Source organism: Microtus oregoni, unplaced genomic scaffold (assembly GCF_018167655.1).
Source record: "Microtus oregoni isolate MIOR12 unplaced genomic scaffold, Mior012 000036F_ref0000092, whole genome shotgun sequence".
Classification (NCBI taxonomy): Eukaryota; Metazoa; Chordata; class Mammalia; order Rodentia; family Cricetidae; genus Microtus; species Microtus oregoni.
In genome coordinates this window covers 360,559-385,270 of record NW_024543095.1, presented here as the reverse complement: position 1 = coordinate 385,270, position 24,712 = coordinate 360,559, and the positions used below count along the sequence as shown (strand labels likewise).

General features: G+C 53.7%; 1 protein-coding gene and 6 pseudogenes across 1 annotated transcript; all 7 read left to right on the top strand.

The window, feature by feature from the left end:
- The first annotated feature begins 1,757 nt into the window (after positions 1–1,757).
- Positions 1,758–3,144, top strand: LOC121432816 (annotated as a pseudogene).
- Positions 3,145–4,900: 1,756 nt separating this feature from the next.
- Positions 4,901–6,287, top strand: LOC121432815 (annotated as a pseudogene).
- A 1,756-nt stretch (positions 6,288–8,043) lies between these two features.
- Positions 8,044–9,251, top strand: LOC121432814 (annotated as a pseudogene).
- Positions 9,252–11,187: 1,936 nt separating this feature from the next.
- LOC121432813 lies at positions 11,188–12,395 on the top strand (annotated as a pseudogene).
- Positions 12,396–14,331: 1,936 nt separating this feature from the next.
- Positions 14,332–15,539, top strand: LOC121432812 (annotated as a pseudogene).
- A 1,936-nt stretch (positions 15,540–17,475) lies between these two features.
- LOC121432811 lies at positions 17,476–18,862 on the top strand (annotated as a pseudogene).
- A 1,362-nt stretch (positions 18,863–20,224) lies between these two features.
- On the top strand, positions 20,225–22,957 carry LOC121432810 (dnaJ homolog subfamily C member 5G-like). Its single transcript, XM_041630958.1, has 4 exons — positions 20,225–20,337; positions 20,605–20,818; positions 21,292–21,433; positions 22,875–22,957. Exons 1-4 carry the CDS (start codon positions 20,225–20,227, stop codon positions 22,955–22,957), a joined length of 552 nt encoding a protein of 183 aa, XP_041486892.1.
- The last annotated feature ends 1,755 nt before the right edge of the window (positions 22,958–24,712 follow it).

Here is a 24,712-nt window from a genome sequence, read left to right as displayed (position 1 = left end):
AGACCAGAAGCACCCAAGGCCCCATTCAGCCTTCACTGTATCCAATAAAGTCTAACCCTGAGACTTGTGTCTGTGTCCTACTGTGCCCACAGGGTGGATTCAAGGGCTATAGGATACGGTCTCTCAACAAGGTTGGAGGGAAAAGGAAGGTCAAGGACAGAAAGTGCCACACATCCCAGTATCTGAGCTGCTTAGAGACCTCTGCAAGGCCCTTTTCTGGTTTAATTCTAGTCTGTGGACACATAACTGGAATCAAAGAAGAGGTCACTGGGCCCATTTCTCAGGGCATGCCTGGGTGGACACACAGCAGCCCATTTTCCTCATTGGGAAAGACATGGCGAACAACTCATTCACAGGCAAACAAAGAAATCCCATGTACAGACCAGAAGGCTCCAGGACTGGAGAGATGGCTGAGTGGTTCGCTAGCTGCTGCTCCTGCGAGTTCAGGTTCAATTCTCAGCACCCATATGGCAGCTCACAACTGCAACCCTAGTTCCAGGAGACCTAACACCCTCCTCTGGCTTCTGTGGGCACACTATGACCTCTGTGACATAGGCTTTTGATACCAGAGAAAGCCGCTTCCAGGGAATGAGCCCCTCAGCTCCTACTGGGGGCAGCAATGCCGCCCCTTAGGCAAAGCTTCAGTCTCTGGGAGCCATTTACCTGCTGACCCTACTGTTGCTGAAACTGGGTCTGACAGTCACCTCTGTCAAGGCCAGGTTGAGTGAGAGGGACACCCACTGTGAAGGGTGACAAGTGACCAGGGGAGCCAGCATGCCAGGAAGTCAGGATGCTTACAAAATCTGTGTGTCAGGGATAGAGGGACAAAACCCTGCACCACAGAAGAGCTCTGCCAGACAGAGGCCTTGAGGCACCACTAGGAGTGGAATTCGGGGTAAGAGTCTGTGTAGGGGTCAGAGGCTGGAGGCAGAGGAGACTGTTTTGTGACTCTGCTTTCTCTTCCCTTTTTGAGGAAGTGTCTTGGAAACAGCAGAATGAATCCACATTGGTAAAACTGCCTATGATCTCCATTCCTTTCCCATCTCCATCCTTGCCTCCATCCTTCTGATCTGCTCAGCTGCTTTACCCTTCTCTAGAGCATCCGCCAGGTTTTCTGACCTCAAAGGTGACAAACAGCTAGTGTCTTTGCTGTTATGTTGAGACAGATGCCTGTAACCCAGGTTGGTCTTGATCTCCTTGTGTCCCTGCTGGGGATACAAGCTTTACCCAACATGCCATGCTTATGTGCTCTTGGAGATCAACCCCAGGACTTCATGCATGCTAGGCAAGCGCTGGCTCTACCAGCTGAACTACACCCGAAGACCTCACATTTAGGGTTGTGATAAGTTCACACTGGAACTGAGTGCCTGGAGCAGAGTCCAGAAGTGGACCGATCGTTCCAACATCCTGATCTCTGTCTTTTTCTCTGCAGGTCTTCCAGACTGGGTCGTCTTCTCGGTTCCAGCCACAGAGTTAGGGTTGCCCCTCGGCTCCCAAGGGACAACTCTCATTCCCCATTTCCGTACATCTCTAGCGAATGGCTAAGAAAAAGTGAAGAGCCAAGCATAGATGCAGGCTCCGGACTGAGCACGCGCGAGAGACAAGCAGAAGAGGCTTCGTGTTCCCTTGGCCTGCTGCTGACAGCTGCAGTGAAACTAGGCAGCGGCCACACTGCTGTGGCAGAAGGCAGTCACCAACTAGGAAGGTCTCTAACTAGTCTTGTGGCCCCGCCCACTTTTTTTCCTGGATTCAAGGCAATGTTGCCTCAAAACAAGGACCAGGTGCTGCTACAGAACACAGTACCCCCAGGGTGTCCCCCTCGGGTCCTCTGACAGTTTGCTGACTGCCCTCCATCCAACTTAGCATCTCTCTCCCCCCATCAGTCCCTCCCTCCTCCCCACCTACCTTTGCCATCTCACAGGCCAGCCTATTTTTCCTTCTCTTCTCCGCCACAGCCCCACTCTCCTGGGCCTCGTTTCTACTCTTCCTCTCGACTCAAATTCTGACTTTATTCCCCTCCCATTCTCTTCCTCCCTCCCGAGTTCCCCCACTTTCTTTCACCAGAACTACCCTTGTCTTCCTTCAGGACACTCATCCCCTCCCCTCAACTACCAGCTGGGCGCCTCCCCTCCTCTTTCCCATCACTCTTCTCTTTCCCAGGTACAAAATTCCTCTCCTCACTCTTGCCAGTCTCCTCCCCAGCTCCAGGGCATCCATAGTTCCCCAGCCACGTCCCCCAGCCCCAGCCCCCCTTCTGGAGGGATTTCCAGTAACAAACAAACATGGCGGTGTCCTCAATCCAAAAACACCAGGTCCCTTGGGGTGGCAGGGGGATGCAAGGCAAGCAAGGTGGACCCTGCAGAGTTCAAGGACCGAATGGCCCTCGCCCAAGCCCTAGCCGTCCATGTGGGGCGCCGCAGAATTGCAACATATCTCCAGCCACTGCTTCTGCAGCGCCTGTGGCTCGGCACATCCACACCCGGCCAGGCCCCAGTCGTGGAGTATCCCATTTGTCTACAGTGCCTCCAGCCCCGCACCTGGTCTTGCCCCACCCCCAAGTACAAGATGGGGGCAAGGCTTCTTGCCTTCCCTCAACTACTGCCCTGTGCTCAGGGCCAGGAGACTGGGCCTCTCCGCATAGGTATTGGCTTCGGCCTCCACTTGTCTCGGGGCCAGGCCAAAGCCTTGCATTTGCTACCACCAAAAAAAACGGCAGGAAGCAAGTCCTCAAGGAGAGGTCGTCCTGAGGCAACCGCCTACAACCCAGAGCCCAGAAGCTCAAGTTATGGACACACTCTCCCAGGCCGGGCCCCTCAAGTTTGCAGGCCTCCAATCACTAAAATCCAGCCAATGTTCCGTGCCTCCAGCTCAGGCACCAAGATGGGTCACTGCCTCCCTAAGGCCCAGATTGTCTACAGCCCCAAAGAGGTTGCCAGAATCTATTCTCCCAAAGTTACCACCTTAATTCCAGAGCAGCGGAGACCCTATGGAACACCCTCTCCAAACCCCACCCTCCCTACCAGGACTTCTCAGACCTTAGGAAGCCACAGCAACACCTTGAAGGGCTGGCTGGCCGGAGGCCAAGTGTGTTCTCCTGCCCTGAACCCTGGAAACCCCTTGTGGAGTCTGCTCTCCCCTGGTTGAAGACCAGAAGCACCCAAGGCCCCATTCAGCCTTCACTGTATCCAATAAAGTCTAACCCTGAGACTTGTGTCTGTGTCCTACTGTGCCCACAGGGTGGATTCAAGGGCTATAGGATACGGTCTCTCAACAAGGTTGGAGGGAAAAGGAAGGTCAAGGACAGAAAGTGCCACACATCCCAGTATCTGAGCTGCTTAGAGACCTCTGCAAGGCCCTTTTCTGGTTTAATTCTAGTCTGTGGACACATAACTGGAATCAAAGAAGAGGTCACTGGGCCCATTTCTCAGGGCATGCCTGGGTGGACACACAGCAGCCCATTTTCCTCATTGGGAAAGACATGGCGAACAACTCATTCACAGGCAAACAAAGAAATCCCATGTACAGACCAGAAGGCTCCAGGACTGGAGAGATGGCTGAGTGGTTCGCTAGCTGCTGCTCCTGCGAGTTCAGGTACAATTCTCAGCACCCATATGGCAGCTCACAACTGCAACCCTAGTTCCAGGAGACCTAACACCCTCCTCTGGCTTCTGTGGGCACACTATGACCTCTGTGACATAGGCTTTTGATACCAGAGAAAGCCGCTTCCAGGGAATGAGCCCCTCAGCTCCTACTGGGGGCAACAATGCCGCCCTTAGGCAAAGCTTCAGTCTCTGGGAGCCATTTACCTGCTGACCCTACTGTTGCTGCCACTGGGTCTGACAGTCACCTCTGTCAAGGCCAGGTTGAGTGAGAGGGACACCCACTGTGAAGGGTGACAAGTGGCCAGGGGAGCCAGCATGCCAGGAAGTCAGGATGCTTACAAAATCTGTGTGTCAGGGATAGAGGGACAAAACCCTGCACCACAGAAGAGCTCTGCCAGACAGAGGTCTTGAGGCACCACTAGGAGTGGAATTCGGGGTAAGAGTCTGTGTAGGGGTCAGAGGCTGGAGGCAGAGGAGACTGTTTTGTGACTCTGCTTTCTCTTCCCTTTTTGAGGAAGTGTCTTGGAAACAGCAGAAGGAATCCACATTGGTAAAACTGCCTATGATCTCCATTCCTTTCCCATCTCCATCCTTGCCTCCATCCTTCTGATCTGCTCCGCTGCTTTACCCTTCTCTAGAGCATCCGCCAGGTTTTCTGACCTCAAAGGTGACAAACAGCTAGTGTCTTTGCTGTTATGTTGAGACAGATGCCTGTAACCCAGGTTGGTCTTGATCTCCTTGTGTCCCTGCTGGGGATACAAGCTTTACCCAACATGCCATGCTTATGTGCTCTTGGAGATCAACCCCAGGACTTCATGCATGCTAGGCAAGCGCTGGCTCTACCAGCTGAACTACACCCGAAGACCTCACATTTAGGGTTGTGATAAGTTCACACTGGAACTGAGTGCCTGGAGCAGAGTCCAGAAGTGGACCGATCGTTCCAACATCCTGATCTCTGTCTTTTTCTCTGCAGGTCTTCCAGACTGGGTCGTCTTCTCGGTTCCAGCCACAGAGTTAGGGTTGCCCCTCGGCTCCCAAGGGACAACTCTCATTCCCCATTTCCGTACATCTCTAGCGAATGGCTAAGAAAAAGTGAAGAGCCAAGCATAGATGCAGGCTCCGGACTGAGCACGCGCGAGAGACAAGCAGAAGAGGCTTCGTGTTCCCTTGGCCTGCTGCTGACAGCTGCAGTGAAACTAGGCAGCGGCCACACTGCTGTGGCAGAAGGCAGTCACCAACTAGGAAGGTCTCTAACTAGTCTTGTGGCCCCGCCCACTTTTTTTCCTGGATTCAAGGCAATGTTGCCTCAAAACAAGGACCAGGTGCTGCTACAGAACACAGTACCCCCAGGGTGTCCCCCTCGGGTCCTCTGACAGTTTGCTGACTGCCCTCCATCCAACTTAGCATCTCTCTCCCCCCATCAGTCCCTCCCTCCTCCCCACCTACCTTTGCCATCTCACAGGCCAGCCTATTTTTCCTTCTCTTCTCCGCCACAGCCCCACTCTCCTGGGCCTCGTTTCTACTCTTCCTCTCGACTCAAATTCTGACTTTATTCCCCTCCCATTCTCTTCCTCCCTCCCGAGTTCCCCCACTTTCTTTCACCAGAACTACCCTTGTCTTCCTTCAGGACACTCATCCCCTCCCCTCAACTACCAGCTGGGCGCCTCCCCTCCTCTTTCCCATCACTCTTCTCTTTCCCAGGTACAAAATTCCTCTCCTCACTCTTGCCAGTCTCCTCCCCAGCTCCAGGGCATCCATAGTTCCCCAGCCATGTCCCCCAGCCCCAGCCCCCCTTCTGGAGGGATTTCCAGTAACAAACAAACATGGCGGTGTCCTCAATCCAAAAACACCAGGTCCCTTGGGGTGGCAGGGGGATGCAAGGCAAGCAAGGTGGACCCTGCAGAGTTCAAGGACCGAATGGCCCTCGCCCAAGCCCTAGCCGTCCGTGTGGGGCGCCGCAGAATTGCAACAGATCTCCAGCTACTGCTTCTGCAGCGCCTGTGGCTCGGCACATCCACACCCGGCCAGGCCCCAGTCGTGGAGTATCCCATTTGTCTACAGTGCCTCCAGCCCCGCACCCGGTCTTGCCCCACCCCCAAGTACAAGATGGGGGCAAGGCTTCTTGCCTTCCCTCAACTACTGCCCTGTGCTCAGGGCCAGGAGTCTGGGCCTCTCCGCATAGGTATTGGCTTCGGCCTCCACGTGTCTCGGGGCCAGGCCAAAGCCTTGCATTTGCTACCACCAAAAAAAACGGCAGGAAGCAAGTCCTCAAGGAGAGGTCGTCCTGAGGCAACCGCCTACAACCCAGACCCCAGAAGCTCAAGTTATGGACACACTCTCCCAGGCCGGGCCCCTCAAGTTTGCAGGCCTCCAATCACTAAAATCCAGCCAATGTTCCGTGCCTCCAGCTCAGGCACCAAGATGGGTCACTGCCTCCCTAAGGCCCAGATTGTCTACAGCCCCAAAGAGGTTGCCAGAATCTATTCTCCCAAAGTTACCACCTTAATTCCAGAGCAGCGGAGACCCTATGGAACACCCTCTCCAAACCCCACCCTCCCTACCAGGACTTCTCAGACCTTAGGAAGCCACAGCAACACCTTGAAGGGCTGGCTGGCCGGAGGCCAAGTGTGTTCTCCTGCCCTGAACCCTGGAAACCCCTTGTGGCGTCTGCTCTCCCCTGGTTGAAGACCAGAAGCACCCAAGGCCCCATTCAGCCTTCACTGTATCCAATAAAGTCTAACCCTGAGACTTGTGTCTGTGTCCTACTGTGCCCACAGGGTGGATTCAAGGGCTATAGGATACGGTCTCTCAACAAGGTTGGAGGGAAAAGGAAGGTCAAGGACAGAAAGTGCCACACATCCCAGTATCTGAGCTGCTTAGAGACCTCTGCAAGGCCCTTTTCTGGTTTAATTCTAGTCTGTGGACACATAACTGGAATCAAAGAAGAGGTCACTGGGCCCATTTCTCAGGGCATGCCTGGGTGGACACACAGCAGCCCATTTTCCTCATTGGGAAAGACATGGCGAACAACTCATTCACAGGCAAACAAAGAAATCCCATGTACAGACCAGAAGGCTCCAGGACTGGAGAGATGGCTGAGTGGTTCGCTAGCTGCTGCTCCTGCGAGTTCAGGTTCAATTCTCAGCACCCATATGGCAGCTCACAACTGCAACCCTAGTTCCAGGAGACCTAACACCCTCCTCTGGCTTCTGTGGGCACACTATGACCTCTGTGACATAGGCTTTTGATACCAGAGAAAGCCGCTTCCAGGGAATGAGCCCCTCAGCTCCTACTGGGGGCAACAATGCCGCCCTTAGGCAAAGCTTCAGTCTCTGGGAGCCATTTACCTGCTGACCCTACTGTTGCTGCCACTGGGTCTGACAGTCACCTCTGTCAAGGCCAGGTTGAGTGAGAGGGACACCCACTGTGAAGAGTGACAAGTGGCCAGGGGAGCCAGCATGCCAGGAAGTCAGGATGCTTACAAAATCTGTGTGTCAGGGATAGAGGGACAAAACCCTGCACCACAGAAGAGCTCTGCCAGACAGAGGCCTTGAGGCACCACTAGGAGTGGAATTCGGGGTAAGAGTCTGTGTAGGGGTCAGAGGCTGGAGGCAGAGGAGACTGTTTTGTGACTCTGCTTTCTCTTCCCTTTTTGAGGAAGTGTCTTGGAAACAGCAGAAGGAATCCACATTGGTAAAACTGCCTATGATCTCCATTCCTTTCCCATCTCCATCCTTGCCTCCATCCTTCTGATCTGCTCAGCTGCTTTACCCTTCTCTAGAGCATCCGCCAGGTTTTCTGACCTCAAAGGTGACAAACAGCTAGTGTCTTTGCTGTTATGTTGAGACAGATGCCTGTAACCCAGGTTGGTCTTGATCTCCTTGTGTCCCTGCTGGGGATACAAGCTTTACCCAACATGCCATGCTTATGTGCTCTTGGAGATCAACCCCAGGACTTCATGCATGCTAGGCAAGCGCTGGCTCTACCAGCTGAACTACACCCGAAGACCTCACATTTAGGGTTGTGATAAGTTCACACTGGAACTGAGTGCCTGGAGCAGAGTCCAGAAGTGGACCGATCGTTCCAACATCCTGATCTCTGTCTTTTTCTCTGCAGGTCTTCCAGACTGGGTCGTCTTCTCGGTTCCAGCCACAGAGTTAGGGTTGCCCCTCGGCTCCCAAGGGACAACTCTCATTCCCCATTTCCGTACAACTCTAGCGAATGGCTAAGAAAAAGTGAAGAGCCAAGCATAGATGCAGGCTCCGGACTGAGCACGCGCGAGAGACAAGCAGAAGAGGCTTCGTGTTCCCTTGGCCTGCTGCTGACAGCTGCAGTGAAACTAGGCAGCGGCCACACTGCTGTGGCAGAAGGCAGTCACCAACTAGGAAGGTCTCTAACTAGTCTTGTGGCCCCGCCCACTTTTTTTCCTGGATTCAAGGCAATGTTGCCTCAAAACAAGGACCAGGTGCTGCTACAGAACACAGTACCCCCAGGGTGTCCCCCTCGGGTCCTCTGACAGTTTGCTGACTGCCCTCCATCCAACTTAGCATCTCTCTCCCCCCATCAGTCCCTCCCTCCTCCCCACCTACCTTTGCCATCTCACAGGCCAGCCTATTTTTCCTTCTCTTCTCCGCCACAGCCCCACTCTCCTGGGCCTCGTTTCTACTCTTCCTCTCGACTCAAATTCTGACTTTATTCCCCTCCCATTCTCTTCCTCCCTCCCGAGTTCCCCCACTTTCTTTCACCAGAACTACCCTTGTCTTCCTTCAGGACACTCATCCCCTCCCCTCAACTACCAGCTGGGCGCCTCCCCTCCTCTTTCCCATCACTCTTCTCTTTCCCAGGTACAAAATTCCTCTCCTCACTCTTGCCAGTCTCCTCCCCAGCTCCAGGGCATCCATAGTTCCCCAGCCACGTCCCCCAGCCCCAGCCCCCCTTCTGGAGGGATTTCCAGTAACAAACAAACATGGCGGTGTCCTCAATCCAAAAACACCAGGTCCCTTGGGGTGGCAGGGGGATGCAAGGCAAGCAAGGTGGACCCTGCAGAGTTCAAGGACCGAATGGCCCTCGCCCAAGCCCTAGCCGTCCGTGTGGGGCGCCGCAGAATTGCAACAGATCTCCAGCTACTGCTTCTGCAGCGCCTGTGGCTCGGCACATCCACACCCGGCCAGGCCCCAGTCGTGGAGTATCCCATTTGTCTACAGTGCCTCCAGCCCCGCACCCGGTCTTGCCCCACCCCCAAGTACAAGATGGGGGCAAGGCTTCTTGCCTTCCCTCAACTACTGCCCTGTGCTCAGGGCCAGGAGTCTGGGCCTCTCCGCATAGGTATTGGCTTCGGCCTCCACGTGTCTCGGGGCCAGGCCAAAGCCTTGCATTTGCTACCACCAAAAAAAACGGCAGGAAGCAAGTCCTCAAGGAGAGGTCGTCCTGAGGCAACCGCCTACAACCCAGACCCCAGAAGCTCAAGTTATGGACACACTCTCCCAGGCCGGGCCCCTCAAGTTTGCAGGCCTCCAATCACTAAAATCCAGCCAATGTTCCGTGCCTCCAGCTCAGGCACCAAGATGGGTCACTGCCTCCCTAAGGCCCAGATTGTCTACAGCCCCAAAGAGGTTGCCAGAATCTATTCTCCCAAAGTTACCACCTTAATTCCAGAGCAGCGGAGACCCTATGGAACACCCTCTCCAAACCCCACCCTCCCTACCAGGACTTCTCAGACCTTAGGAAGCCACAGCAACACCTTGAAGGGCTGGCTGGCCGGAGGCCAAGTGTGTTCTCCTGCCCTGAACCCTGGAAACCCCTTGTGGAGTCTGCTCTCCCCTGGTTGAAGACCAGAAGCACCCAAGGCCCCATTCAGCCTTCACTGTATCCAATAAAGTCTAACCCTGAGACTTGTGTCTGTGTCCTACTGTGCCCACAGGGTGGATTCAAGGGCTATAGGATACGGTCTCTCAACAAGGTTGGAGGGAAAAGGAAGGTCAAGGACAGAAAGTGCCACACATCCCAGTATCTGAGCTGCTTAGAGACCTCTGCAAGGCCCTTTTCTGGTTTAATTCTAGTCTGTGGACACATAACTGGAATCAAAGAAGAGGTCACTGGGCCCATTTCTCAGGGCATGCCTGGGTGGACACACAGCAGCCCATTTTCCTCATTGGGAAAGACATGGCGAACAACTCATTCACAGGCAAACAAAGAAATCCCATGTACAGACCAGAAGGCTCCAGGACTGGAGAGATGGCTGAGTGGTTCGCTAGCTGCTGCTCCTGCGAGTTCAGGTTCAATTCTCAGCACCCATATGGCAGCTCACAACTGCAACCCTAGTTCCAGGAGACCTAACACCCTCCTCTGGCTTCTGTGGGCACACTATGACCTCTGTGACATAGGCTTTTGATACCAGAGAAAGCCGCTTCCAGGGAATGAGCCCCTCAGCTCCTACTGGGGGCAGCAATGCCGCCCCTTAGGCAAAGCTTCAGTCTCTGGGAGCCATTTACCTGCTGACCCTACTGTTGCTGCCACTGGGTCTGACAGTCACCTCTGTCAAGGCCAGGTTGAGTGAGAGGGACACCCACTGTGAAGGGTGACAAGTGGCCAGGGGAGCCAGCATGCCAGGAAGTCAGGATGCTTACAAAATCTGTGTGTCAGGGATAGAGGGACAAAACCCTGCACCACAGAAGAGCTCTGCCAGACAGAGGCCTTGAGGCACCACTAGGAGTGGAATTCGGGGTAAGAGTCTGTGTAGGGGTCAGAGGCTGGAGGCAGAGGAGACTGTTTTGTGACTCTGCTTTCTCTTCCCTTTTTGAGGAAGTGTCTTGGAAACAGCAGAATGAATCCACATTGGTAAAACTGCCTATGATCTCCATTCCTTTCCCATCTCCATCCTTGCCTCCATCCTTCTGATCTGCTCCGCTGCTTTACCCTTCTCTAGAGCATCCGCCAGGTTTTCTGACCTCAAAGGTGACAAACAGCTAGTGTCTTTGCTGTTATGTTGAGACAGATGCCTGTAACCCAGGTTGGTCTTGATCTCCTTGTGTCCCTGCTGGGGATACAAGCTTTACCCAACATGCCATGCTTATGTGCTCTTGGAGATCAACCCCAGGACTTCATGCATGCTAGGCAAGCGCTGGCTCTACCAGCTGAACTACACCCGAAGACCTCACATTTAGGGTTGTGATAAGTTCACACTGGAACTGAGTGCCTGGAGCAGAGTCCAGAAGTGGACCGATCGTTCCAACATCCTGATCTCTGTCTTTTTCTCTGCAGGTCTTCCAGACTGGGTCGTCTTCTCGGTTCCAGCCACAGAGTTAGGGTTGCCCCTCGGCTCCCAAGGGACAACTCTCATTCCCCATTTCCGTACAACTCTAGCGAATGGCTAAGAAAAAGTGAAGAGCCAAGCATAGATGCAGGCTCCGGACTGAGCACGCGCGAGAGACAAGCAGAAGAGGCTTCGTGTTCCCTTGGCCTGCTGCTGACAGCTGCAGTGAAACTAGGCAGCGGCCACACTGCTGTGGCAGAAGGCAGTCACCAACTAGGAAGGTCTCTAACTAGTCTTGTGGCCCCGCCCACTTTTTTTCCTGGATTCAAGGCAATGTTGCCTCAAAACAAGGACCAGGTGCTGCTACAGAACACAGTACCCCCAGGGTGTCCCCCTCGGGTCCTCTGACAGTTTGCTGACTGCCCTCCATCCAACTTAGCATCTCTCTCCCCCCATCAGTCCCTCCCTCCTCCCCACCTACCTTTGCCATCTCACAGGCCAGCCTATTTTTCCTTCTCTTCTCCGCCACAGCCCCACTCTCCTGGGCCTCGTTTCTACTCTTCCTCTCGACTCAAATTCTGACTTTATTCCCCTCCCATTCTCTTCCTCCCTCCCGAGTTCCCCCACTTTCTTTCACCAGAACTACCCTTGTCTTCCTTCAGGACACTCATCCCCTCCCCTCAACTACCAGCTGGGCGCCTCCCCTCCTCTTTCCCATCACTCTTCTCTTTCCCAGGTACAAAATTCCTCTCCTCACTCTTGCCAGTCTCCTCCCCAGCTCCAGGGCATCCATAGTTCCCCAGCCACGTCCCCCAGCCCCAGCCCCCCTTCTGGAGGGATTTCCAGTAACAAACAAACATGGCGGTGTCCTCAATCCAAAAACACCAGGTCCCTTGGGGTGGCAGGGGGATGCAAGGCAAGCAAGGTGGACCCTGCAGAGTTCAAGGACCGAATGGCCCTCGCCCAAGCCCTAGCCGTCCGTGTGGGGCGCCGCAGAATTGCAACAGATCTCCAGCTACTGCTTCTGCAGCGCCTGTGGCTCGGCACATCCACACCCGGCCAGGCCCCAGTCGTGGAGTATCCCATTTGTCTACAGTGCCTCCAGCCCCGCACCCGGTCTTGCCCCACCCCCAAGTACAAGATGGGGGCAAGGCTTCTTGCCTTCCCTCAACTACTGCCCTGTGCTCAGGGCCAGGAGTCTGGGCCTCTCCGCATAGGTATTGGCTTCGGCCTCCACGTGTCTCGGGGCCAGGCCAAAGCCTTGCATTTGCTACCACCAAAAAAAACGGCAGGAAGCAAGTCCTCAAGGAGAGGTCGTCCTGAGGCAACCGCCTACAACCCAGACCCCAGAAGCTCAAGTTATGGACACACTCTCCCAGGCCGGGCCCCTCAAGTTTGCAGGCCTCCAATCACTAAAATCCAGCCAATGTTCCGTGCCTCCAGCTCAGGCACCAAGATGGGTCGCTGCCTCCCTAAGGCCCAGATTGTCTACAGCCCCAAAGAGGTTGCCAGAATCTATTCTCCCAAAGTTACCACCTTAATTCCAGAGCAGCGGAGACCCTATGGAACACCCTCTCCAAACCCCACCCTCCCTACCAGGACTTCTCAGACCTTAGGAAGCCACAGCAACACCTTGAAGGGCTGGCTGGCCGGAGGCCAAGTGTGTTCTCCTGCCCTGAACCCTGGAAACCCCTTGTGGAGTCTGCTCTCCCCTGGTTGAAGACCAGAAGCACCCAAGGCCCCATTCAGCCTTCACTGTATCCAATAAAGTCTAACCCTGAGACTTGTGTCTGTGTCCTACTGTGCCCACAGGGTGGATTCAAGGGCTATAGGATACGGTCTCTCAACAAGGTTGGAGGGAAAAGGAAGGTCAAGGACAGAAAGTGCCACACATCCCAGTATCTGAGCTGCTTAGAGACCTCTGCAAGGCCCTTTTCTGGTTTAATTCTAGTCTGTGGACACATAACTGGAATCAAAGAAGAGGTCACTGGGCCCATTTCTCAGGGCATGCCTGGGTGGACACACAGCAGCCCATTTTCCTCATTGGGAAAGACATGGCGAACAACTCATTCACAGGCAAACAAAGAAATCCCATGTACAGACCAGAAGGCTCCAGGACTGGAGAGATGGCTGAGTGGTTCGCTAGCTGCTGCTCCTGCGAGTTCAGGTTCAATTCTCAGCACCCATATGGCAGCTCACAACTGCAACCCTAGTTCCAGGAGACCTAACACCCTCCTCTGGCTTCTGTGGGCACACTATGACCTCTGTGACATAGGCTTTTGATACCAGAGAAAGCCGCTTCCAGGGAATGAGCCCCTCAGCTCCTACTGGGGGCAGCAATGCCGCCCCTTAGGCAAAGCTTCAGTCTCTGGGAGCCATTTACCTGCTGACCCTACTGTTGCTGCCACTGGGTCTGACAGTCACCTCTGTCAAGGCCAGGTTGAGTGAGAGGGACACCCACTGTGAAGGGTGACAAGTGGCCAGGGGAGCCAGCATGCCAGGAAGTCAGGATGCTTACAAAATCTGTGTGTCAGGGATAGAGGGACAAAACCCTGCACCACAGAAGAGCTCTGCCAGACAGAGGCCTTGAGGCACCACTAGGAGTGGAATTCGGGGTAAGAGTCTGTGTAGGGGTCAGAGGCTGGAGGCAGAGGAGACTGTTTTGTGACTCTGCTTTCTCTTCCCTTTTTGAGGAAGTGTCTTGGAAACAGCAGAATGAATCCACATTGGTAAAACTGCCTATGATCTCCATTCCTTTCCCATCTCCATCCTTGCCTCCATCCTTCTGATCTGCTCCGCTGCTTTACCCTTCTCTAGAGCATCCGCCAGGTTTTCTGACCTCAAAGGTGACAAACAGCTAATGTCTTTGCTGTTATGTTGAGACAGATGCCTGTAACCCAGGTTGGTCTTGATATCCTTGTGTCCCTGCTGGGGATACAAGCTTTACCCAACATGCCATGCTTATGTGCTCTTGGAGATCAACCCCAGGACTTCATGCATGCTAGGCAAGCGCTGGCTCTACCAGCTGAACTACACCCGAAGACCTCACATTTAGGGTTGTGATAAGTTCACACTGGAACTGAGTGCCTGGAGCAGAGTCCAGAAGTGGACCGATCGTTCCAACATCCTGATCTCTGTCTTTTTCTCTGCAGGTCTTCCAGACTGGGTCGTCTTCTCGGTTCCAGCCACAGAGTTAGGGTTGCCCCTCGGCTCCCAAGGGACAACTCTCATTCCCCATTTCCGTACAACTCTAGCGAATGGCTAAGAAAAAGTGAAGAGCCAAGCATAGATGCAGGCTCCGGACTGAGCACGCGCGAGAGACAAGCAGAAGAGGCTTCGTGTTCCCTTGGCCTGCTGCTGACAGCTGCAGTGAAACTAGGCAGCGGCCACACTGCTGTGGCAGAAGGCAGTCACCAACTAGGAAGGTCTCTAACTAGTCTTGTGGCCCCGCCCACTTTTTTTCCTGGATTCAAGGCAATGTTGCCTCAAAACAAGGACCAGGTGCTGCTACAGAACACAGTACCCCCAGGGTGTCCCCCTCGGGTCCTCTGACAGTTTGCTGACTGCCCTCCATCCAACTTAGCATCTCTCTCCCCCCATCAGTCCCTCCCTCCTCCCCACCTACCTTTGCCATCTCACAGGCCAGCCTATTTTTCCTTCTCTTCTCCGCCACAGCCCCACTCTCCTGGGCCTCGTTTCTACTCTTCCTCTCGACTCAAATTCTGACTTTATTCCCCTCCCATTCTCTTCCTCCCTCCCGAGTTCCCCCACTTTCTTTCACCAGAACTACCCTTGTCTTCCTTCAGGACACTCATCCCCTCCCCTCAACTACCAGCTGGGCGCCTCCCCTCCTCTTTCCCATCACTCTTCTCTTTCCCAGGTACAAAATTCCTCTCCTCACTCTTGCCAGTCTCCTCCCCAGCTCCAGGGCATCCATAGTTCCCCAGCCACGTCCCCCAGCCCCAGCCCCCCTTCTGGAGGGATTTCCAGTAACAAACAAACATGGCGGTGTCCTCAATCCAAAAACACCAGGTCCCTTGGGGTGGCAGGGGGATGCAAGGCAAGCAAGGTGGACCCTGCAGAGTTCAAGGACCGAATGGCCCTCGCCCAAGCCCTAGCCGTCCGTGTGGGGCGCCGCAGAATTGCAACAGATCTCCAGCTACTGCTTCTGCAGCGCCTGTGGCTCGGCACATCCACACCCGGCCAGGCCCCAGTCGTGGAGTATCCCATTTGTCTACAGTGCCTCCAGCCCCGCACCCGGTCTTGCCCCACCCCCAAGTACAAGATGGGGGCAAGGCTTCTTGCCTTCCCTCAACTACTGCCCTGTGCTCAGGGCCAGGAGTCTGGGCCTCTCCGCATAGGTATTGGCTTCGGCCTCCACGTGTCTCGGGGCCAGGCCAAAGCCTTGCATTTGCTACCACCAAAAAAAACGGCAGGAAGCAAGTCCTCAAGGAGAGGTCGTCCTGAGGCAACCGCCTACAACCCAGACCCCAGAAGCTCAAGTTATGGACACACTCTCCCAGGCCGGGCCCCTCAAGTTTGCAGGCCTCCAATCACTAAAATCCAGCCAATGTTCCGTGCCTCCAGCTCAGGCACCAAGATGGGTCACTGCCTCCCTAAGGCCCAGATTGTCTACAGCCCCAAAGAGGTTGCCAGAATCTATTCTCCCAAAGTTACCACCTTAATTCCAGAGCAGCGGAGACCCTATGGAACACCCTCTCCAAACCCCACCCTCCCTACCAGGACTTCTCAGACCTTAGGAAGCCACAGCAACACCTTGAAGGGCTGGCTGGCCGGAGGCCAAGTGTGTTCTCCTGCCCTGAACCCTGGAAACCCCTTGTGGAGTCTGCTCTCCCCTGGTTGAAGACCAGAAGCACCCAAGGCCCCATTCAGCCTTCACTGTATCCAATAAAGTCTAACCCTGAGACTTGTGTCTGTGTCCTACTGTGCCCACAGGGTGGATTCAAGGGCTATAGGATACGGTCTCTCAACAAGGTTGGAGGGAAAAGGAAGGTCAAGGACAGAAAGTGCCACACATCCCAGTATCTGAGCTGCTTAGAGACCTCTGCAAGGCCCTTTTCTGGTTTAATTCTAGTCTGTGGACACATAACTGGAATCAAAGAAGAGGTCACTGGGCCCATTTCTCAGGGCATGCCTGGGTGGACACACAGCAGCCCATTTTCCTCATTGGGAAAGACATGGCGAACAACTCATTCACAGGCAAACAAAGAAATCCCATGTACAGACCAGAAGGCTCCAGGACTGGAGAGATGGCTGAGTGGTTCGCTAGCTGCTGCTCCTGCGAGTTCAGGTTCAATTCTCAGCACCCATATGGCAGCTCACAACTGCAACCCTAGTTCCAGGAGACCTAACACCCTCCTCTGGCTTCTGTGGGCACACTATGACCTCTGTGACATAGGCTTTTGATACCAGAGAAAGCCGCTTCCAGGGAATGAGCCCCTCAGCTCCTACTGGGGGCAGCAATGCCGCCCCTTAGGCAAAGCTTCAGTCTCTGGGAGCCATTTACCTGCTGACCCTACTGTTGCTGCCACTGGGTCTGACAGTCACCTCTGTCAAGGCCAGGTTGAGTGAGAGGGACACCCACTGTGAAGGGTGACAAGTGGCCAGGGGAGCCAGCATGCCAGGAAGTCAGGATGCTTACAAAATCTGTGTGTCAGGGATAGAGGGACAAAACCCTGCACCACAGAAGAGCTCTGCCAGACAGAGGCCTTGAGGCACCACTAGGAGTGGAATTCGGGGTAAGAGTCTGTGTAGGGGTCAGAGGCTGGAGGCAGAGGAGACTGTTTTGTGACTCTGCTTTCTCTTCCCTTTTTGAGGAAGTGTCTTGGAAACAGCAGAAGGAATCCACATTGGTAAAACTGCCTATGATCTCCATTCCTTTCCCATCTCCATCCTTGCCTCCATCCTTCTGATCTGCTCAGCTGCTTTACCCTTCTCTAGAGCATCCGTCAGGTTTTCTGACCTCAAAGGTGACAAACAGCTAGTGTCTTTGCTGTTATGTTGAGACAGATGCCTGTAACCCAGGTTGGTCTTGATCTCCTTGTGTCCCTGCTGGGGATACAAGCTTTACCCAACATGCCATGCTTATGTGCTCTTGGAGATCAACCCCAGGACTTCATGCATGCTAGGCAAGCGCTGGCTCTACCAGCTGAACTACACCCGAAGACCTCACATTTAGGGTTGTGATAAGTTCACACTGGAACTGAGTGCCTGGAGCAGAGTCCAGAAGTGGACCGATCGTTCCAACATCCTGATCTCTGTCTTTTTCTCTGCAGGTCTTCCAGACTAGGTCGTCTTCTCGGTTCCAGCCACAGAGTTAGGGTTGCCCCTCGGCTCCCAAGGGACAACTCTCATTCCCCATTTCCGTACATCTCTAGCGAATGGCTAAGAAAAAGTGAAGAGCCAAGCATAGATGCAGGCTCCGGACTGAGCACGCGCGAGAGACAAGCAGAAGAGGCTTCGTGTTCCCTTGGCCTGCTGCTGACAGCTGCAGTGAAACTAGGCAGCGGCCACACTGCTGTGGCAGAAGGCAGTCACCAACTAGGAAGGTCTCTAACTAGTCTTGTGGCCCCGCCCACTTTTTTTCCTGGATTCAAGGCAATGTTGCCTCAAAACAAGGACCAGGTGCTGCTACAGAACACAGTACCCCCAGGGTGTCCCCCTCGGGTCCTCTGACAGTTTGCTGACTGCCCTCCATCCAACTTAGCATCTCTCTCCCCCCATCAGTCCCTCCCTCCTCCCCACCTACCTTTGCCATCTCACAGGCCAGCCTATTTTTCCTTCTCTTCTCCGCCACAGCCCCACTCTCCTGGGCCTCGTTTCTACTCTTCCTCTCGACTCAAATTCTGACTTTATTCCCCTCCCATTCTCTTCCTCCCTCCCGAGTTCCCCCACTTTCTTTCACCAGAACTACCCTTGTCTTCCTTCAGGACACTCATCCCCTCCCCTCAACTACCAGCTGGGCGCCTCCCCTCCTCTTTCCCATCACTCTTCTCTTTCCCAGGTACAAAATTCCTCTCCTCACTCTTGCCAGTCTCCTCCCCAGCTCCAGGGCATCCATAGTTCCCCAGCCACGTCCCCCAGCCCCAGCCCCCCTTCTGGAGGGATTTCCAGTAACAAACAAACATGGCGGTGTCCTCAATCCAAAAACACCAGGTCCCTTGGGGTGGCAGGGGGATGCAAGGCAAGCAAGGTGGACCCTGCAGAGTTCAAGGACCGAATGGCCCTCGCCCAAGCCCTAGCCGTCCGTGTGGGGCGCCGCAGAATTGCAACAGATCTCCAGCTACTGCTTCTGCAGCGCCTGTGGCTCGGCACATCCACACCCGGCCAGGCCCCAGTCGTGGAGTATCCCATTTGTCTACAGTGCCTCCAGCCCCACACCCGGTCTTGCCCCACCCCCAAGTACAAGATGGGGGCAAGGCTTCTTGCCTTCCCTCAACTACTGCCCTGTGCTCAGGGCCAGGAGTCTGGGCCTCTCCGCATAGGTATTGGCTTCGGCCTCCACGTGTCTCGGGGCCAGGCCAAAGCCTTGCATTTGCTACCACCAAAAAAAACGGCAGGAAGCAAGTCCTCAAGGAGAGGTCGTCCTGAGGCAACCGCCTACAACCCAGACCCCAGAAGCTCAAGTTATGGACACACTCTCCCAGGCCGGGCCCCTCAAGTTTGCAGGCCTCCAATCACTAAAATCCAGCCAATGTTCCGTGCCTCCAGCTCAGGCACCAAGATGGGTCACTGCCTCCCTAAGGCCCAGATTGTCTACAGCCCCAAAGAGGTTGCCAGAATCTATTCTCCCAAAGTTACCACCTTAATTCCAGAGCAGCGGAGACCCTATGGAACACCCTCTCCAAACCCCACCCTCCCTACCAGGACTTCTCAGACCTTAGGAAGCCACAGCAACACCTTGAAGGGCTGGCTGGCCGGAGGCCAAGTGTGTTCTCCTGCCCTGAACCCTGGAAACCCCTTGTGGAGTCTGCTCTCCCCTGGTTGAAGACCAGAAGCACCCAAGGCCCCATTCAGCCATCCTTCCATTTCCACTACTCTACCCTTGGACAAAAATCAGAAATGTGTTCAAGCATTCTCATGAAAAGGGTTAGTATACTATCAATAATAACTCAATATGAAATCTAGATTACATAATTACATGTCGGTTTCTCCTTATGGACGCATGGGTGAATAGCTTTTGGAAAGGATTTTAAAAGCTGTGCCAACTAACAGTTACAGTCTGATAGTGCCTTAATGGGCAAGGTGGGGACAACGGGGGCGGGGGGGGGGGGGCGTTTGTGTGTGAAGGACAGATTTCCCGGAACACTGACATTTGAGGTAAGTCTCAATGTTTGTAGAGAAGTTTCTAGATGTAAGGGAAATAAAAAGGACCAAGTGAAGACTCTGAGGAAATCTGGAAATATAGTCCTCACCTACCTCTCCTCCGCCAGGTCACCAAGCCGGTAGTGTTTCCATGAGTGAGCTGAAGAGCCATGACAGTGATCCCGGTGGTCATGGCCTCTCCCTGGAGAAGAGGGGTGATGTGGAAGGCTGTGCCTCTGCCCTGGGGGTTGGAAGTAACGCCCAGCCCTGGGCACGAGGGTCAGGCTTCTGGAGCGAAATAAGTCCCAGGCCCAATATGGGCTCTCCACTCAGTCCCGCTGGGGGCACCAGAAAACGACTCGCTGCTCCTACAAAGTGCGCAAGCGCAGTTGTCCAAGGCCCCCGGCAGCAATATGAAGCTTCACGCCCACCAGAAGGAAGGAAGCTTGTGTGAAGCCTACCTGGCTTAATAGACCAATTCTGAGGTAAAGAGCCAGGTCGGGAGTCAACACAAGGCTAGGCTGTCCCAACACACCCGAAGTTCCCAAGTTTCCTGGATCCTCCTGGGGCCCACGGGCCTCCCAAGCCTCTGCCCCAACTCTGTTGGATCCTGTTCTGGATCCCTCCGAGTTTGTCCCCTGCAGCAGCTCCTGTACGCTTCGCTCCGTCCAGGGAGCCATCCTGCTTTCACCACAGTGGGCTTTCTGAAGGGTAGAGGTGAGATGGCCAGAGACTGAGGGGCAAGCATCCTTGGCCTAGGCCCTCCTGGGATCCTGGACCTGAACCTGACCTGCAGCTAGCGGGCTCTGGTCTGGCTAGTTCTTTCCCGCCTGTTGTTACTTTTCTCCATTTCTCATCCACCCCCTATTTAATGGTTGGGTTATCCTGGTCTTTCAAACCCAGCTACCAGCTTGGGCAGGTGGAGGGCGGTTTATGGGAAATGCGAAGAGAAGACGGATCCTCGTTACCTTTCTGCATTCTTCCGATTCCAGTCACAGTAGCCATAGACTGTTGTCTTGTAATGTTCCTCCTTTTGGCCCAGAGCATGCCTCAAGGAGATGATACACCCCGGAGACTGTCCAAGACTGGAACAAGCCTCTACACAGTACTGGAACTAAAGAAAGGTGCCCGGCCTGAAGAGATCAAAAAAGCCTACAGGTTCAGACCCTGCCATTTACTCAACCCTGGTATTTCTCCTCAATCCCTTTACCTCAGCAGACCTTTTTTTTTTTTAATCCTAAGAAGCTTTTATTTGGGGACCAAAGAAGGCCACCCCTTCTTCAGATGTGACCTTGTCTCCGTCCTGTGTACCTCTCATATACCCCATGCATCATCTAAAGATCCCACTCTGCCAATCCTCCTAACCTTCCCTTCTTGGCCACTTCCTACACCTCCCCCACTGTCCTTTGGGTATCGCCTGGGTAGGAAACTGGCCTTGCAGTATCACCCCGACAAGAATCCAGGGGACACTCAAGCAGCAGAATTCTTCAAAGAGATCAACACAGCCCATGCTGTACTCAGTGACCCTACCAAAAAGAAAATCTACGACCAGCATGGCTCACTGGGAATATACCTATTTGATCATTTTGGTGAAGAAGGCGTCAGATACTATTTTATTGCGAACAGCTGTTGGTTCAAGGTATCGTCATCTTCCTAGTCCCTCAAAGTAAGAAAGGAGTTGGAGGCGGGGGCTGGAGAGATGGCTCACAGTGGGAGTGTTTGATGCTCTTTTAGAGGACCTGGGTGCGATTCCCAGCACTCACATGGTAGCTCACAACATCCTGTAACTCCCGTCCCGGAGCTATCGTCTGGATTCTGCGGGCACCAGGCAAGCACATGGTGCACAGACATACATGAAGGCAGAACACCCACACATAAGATAAAGCCAGCTGCGGTGGCTCATGCCTCTGAGCTCAGCCCTTGGGAGGCACTGGGTAGCCTGGGCTACATAGTATGATTCTGTCTGTGTCAATAGAGTAAGGAAGGGGGAAGGGCTGCCTTCCTCTCTAGACAGATGCCTCTGTTCTCACTTTCTGGGCGTGAGGATGGCTGGAGGACCTGCAGGGAGCTACAAAAGGAACAGGGTGCCATGGCCTCTCCCCTGTCTTGTAGACACTCGTCATCCTTTGCTACCTCTTGACTTGCTGTTGCTGCTGCTGCTGCTGCTGCTTTTGCTGTGGATATCTTACGCCACCACCTGAGGAAGTTCACAGGAAGCATCAGAGAAACGTCTGTACTCAGCCCACCAGAGCAGGTAGGGAGGTGGGAACAGTCTCAAACAATTTATTCCCCCAGCCTCAAGGCTGCGGATGGCACCCAGGGCCTTCCACGTGCTGGGCCCCCAAGGCTGCGGATGGCACCCAGGGTCTTCCACATGCTAGGCCCCCAAGGCTGGGGATGGCACCGGGGCCTTCCATGTGCTGGGCCCCCAAGGCTGGGGATGGCACCCAGGATCTTCCATATGCTGGGCCCTGGGTGCGATCCTCAGCCTTGAAGCTGGGGGAATAAATTGTTTGAGACTGTTCCCACCCCTGATAGTTAAAAGTATAAAATGGGATGTTGGTCGAAGTTCACACTATGCCACCTGGCAGTGCGAATGGGTGACGGTAAGGGAAGGGTTTTCTGGAACGGTTGTTACTGTAGATATGTGAGCATGTTGTAATTCCACCCCAGGAGCACAGTGCACGGTTAGAATAGAGAATGAAGACAGCGATGACTAACAAGGAAATGCAGAAGAGTGAGGTATGGAATGGAGGAGCCGCAATGGCTACCGGGGAAGAGAAGCCCATGAGACGGCTCAGCAGGTGAGGGGACTGCCACGAGCCTGACTCCCCGAGTTTGACCTCTGGGACCCACGTGGTGGAGAGAAAGGACTCCTGCAGATTGCCCTCTGATCTCTGCACACAGGCCATGGCATGGGAACCTACACTCGTATACACACGCACACATATTATATATCATATATAATCATCTATGATATTCGTGTGCATCTGTGTACATAACACATATCTATATGTCTGTATACTTTAAAGCATAGATAGTACTTCAATTCTTGTTGGTTATCCTAATAAGGTTCCAATGAAACTGTTTCTGCCATTAGGTGCTGGGTCAGTGAGAGTCCCCCGCCACCCAGCCCACTGAACTCACTGAAGAGAGAAGCACGTAGCCCAATCCTGACATTGACCCTGACTTGACTCCTGTTCTTAAAAGCGGTCCATGCCAACATCAGTCCTAGAAAGGGCAACATCTCTCTCTGCCCTCAGGGTGCCACCAAGGCTGTGCACACAGAGCCTTCTGCCACTCTTCTTTAGCTCTAGGCCCTCCCCATTGTTATCCACGCGAGGTCTCAGGCCGTGGTGGCAGGCATGTCCTGAGAACTCTTTTTCCAGTGCATGCCTAGCTACTTGCCATGTCAGATGGGTCCCTGGGCACTTGCTGATCAGCTTCACCAAGCCCCTCCTCACCAAGCAAGGTGACTGCTGTCCCAAGAGCTGGTGGCCCAGCTAATCCTCCTTTGTTGCGACTTTGTGTACCGAGAACTTCTAGCGCTGGCCTCATTTCTTAGCAATGCCCCTTAGGGAGGCAGGTCTCACCCTCTTCTCTTATCTCCACCATTGGCAATGACACCCTACTCATAAGACAGCTTGGGAAATATGTGAGTGCACCTGAGGTTTGTGTTTCCCTTTGGACTTCAGCCTCATCCCTGGACCCGCTATCAGCCGTGGTCCTGTGGACTGGCTACAGCCCATGCACCAGGGCCTCTGCCTCCACCCTTTAGACACCTCATAAAGACCCATCACCGTGTATTTGTTCCAAACGCAGGGGCGTGGACTGTGATGGAGACAGATGGTACACGGAAACGTCACTCTAGCCTCAGTGCTGTTGGCTTGGCGCCCTCTCCAGATCCTCTTTACCGTTTCTTACTCACACGGAACAGGGCCTATGAACCCTCAAACCTCTGTGCCCTCACTGGGAGAAGGGCTAAATAAAGAATGTCGATAATGAAAGAGCTTTGTCCGATTCCAGTGTATGATGGACCTCCCAAAAAGACAAGTTGTGTGGGGGACAGAGGAAAAGTCCAAAGTCTACTGCTCATGTCTGGGATGAGACTGTGTGGTCAGCAGAGTTGATTCCCAACGGTCCTAAGATTTCTCTACAGACTGGCTCACTGGTGTTCCAGATATCTGTGGCATGTGGATTCTTCTAGCCACATCTGTTTCTCACAACTTTTTTTTTTTCAAGACAGGGTTTCTTTGTGTAACAGCTCTGATTGTCCTGGAACTCTTGCTTTGTAGACCAGGCTGGCCTCAGACTCACTGAGATCTGCCTGCCTCTGCCTCCCAAGTGCTGAGATTAAAGGCATGCACCACCACAGCCAGCTTAACTTTTTTCTTTTTATTTATGTATGTTTGTGTGTGCATCTGTGTGCATGTCCGTGTAAATATTATTATGCACATGTGTCTGTGCATGCCTATAGAGGCCAGAAGAGGGCGCTGATTCCCTTGGAGCTGGGGTGATGGGACAGATGGTTGTGAGGGTTGGGTTCTGAACTCCAGTCCTCATGAGTGAATGGCAGGCTGCCTTAGCCACTGAGACATCTCCAGTCCATGCTTGTCTCAGTTTCTAAGCAATTTTAGCATCCTTGAAATTGCATCTCTACTATAGTGGCGGACCAGAATCACACACTCTTGCGTCCGCATCATAAGGCAGGCACAGCAGCCTTCTCTTGCCTCTTCAGCTGCTCTCCTATGATGACATAACAGGCTATCCAAGGGTGACGTAGTCAGTCCGTGGAATGTGCTTGTCTAGCACATGAGACCCCTGCGTTGATTCCCAGCACCTCATAGACTGGGAATGAATAATAGTGCTCTCCTCTGACCCCAGCACTGTGGATGTAGAGGCAGGAGGACCAGGAATCCAAGGTCATCTTTGCTGATGCTAGCCTAGTCTACATGAAAGTCTGTCTTTAATAAGGTAGAGGGAGTTGTGTGGCTAAATTTGTCACCAAATCTGATGACCTGAGTTCAATTTCTGGAAGCCACGCTCTGGAGAAAAAGAACTGACCCCTGTCAGTTGACCTGTGACCTCCACATATGCTCCATGCCTTCCCCCCTCCCTTTTAAAAGTAAAGTAGTTTAAAAAAAAAAAAAGGCTGAGCAAGAACAAACATGGGCCAAACAGATGAGGCAAGAAGTTCTTCCTCAGCCAGGCGGTGGTGGCACATGCATTTAATCCCAGCACTCAGCAGGCAGAGGCAAAGGCAAGCATATCTTTGTGAGTTCAAGGCCAGCCTGGTCTACAAGAGCTAGTTCCAGGACAGCTAGGGCTGTTACACAGAGAAACCATGTCTTGAAAAACCAACCAACCAAACAACAAAAAAGTTCTTTCTCTAGGGTCTGTTGGAGACTGTATCATCACTATTTGGAATAAGGTCTCAAGCCAGAACCTTCCCAGTGACGAGTGAGCCCCACATCTTTGCTGGCCTGCCTTCCACTAAAAGCCGTGACGCCCCTGCTCTTCTTGCTCAAGAAAG

Bases quoted from the DNA above. Each gene is read 5' to 3' on its own strand.
- LOC121432810 (XM_041630958.1), top strand. From the start codon at position 20,225: ATGCCTCAAGGAGATGATACACCCCGGAGACTGTCCAAGACTGGAACA. The intron at 20,819-21,291 runs GTATCGTCATCT...CCTGTCTTGTAG, and splicing joins CGAACAGCTGTTGGTTCAAG to ACACTCGTCATCCTTTGCTA. The intron at 21,434-22,874 runs GTAGGGAGGTGG...TTTGGACTTCAG, and splicing joins TACTCAGCCCACCAGAGCAG to CCTCATCCCTGGACCCGCTA.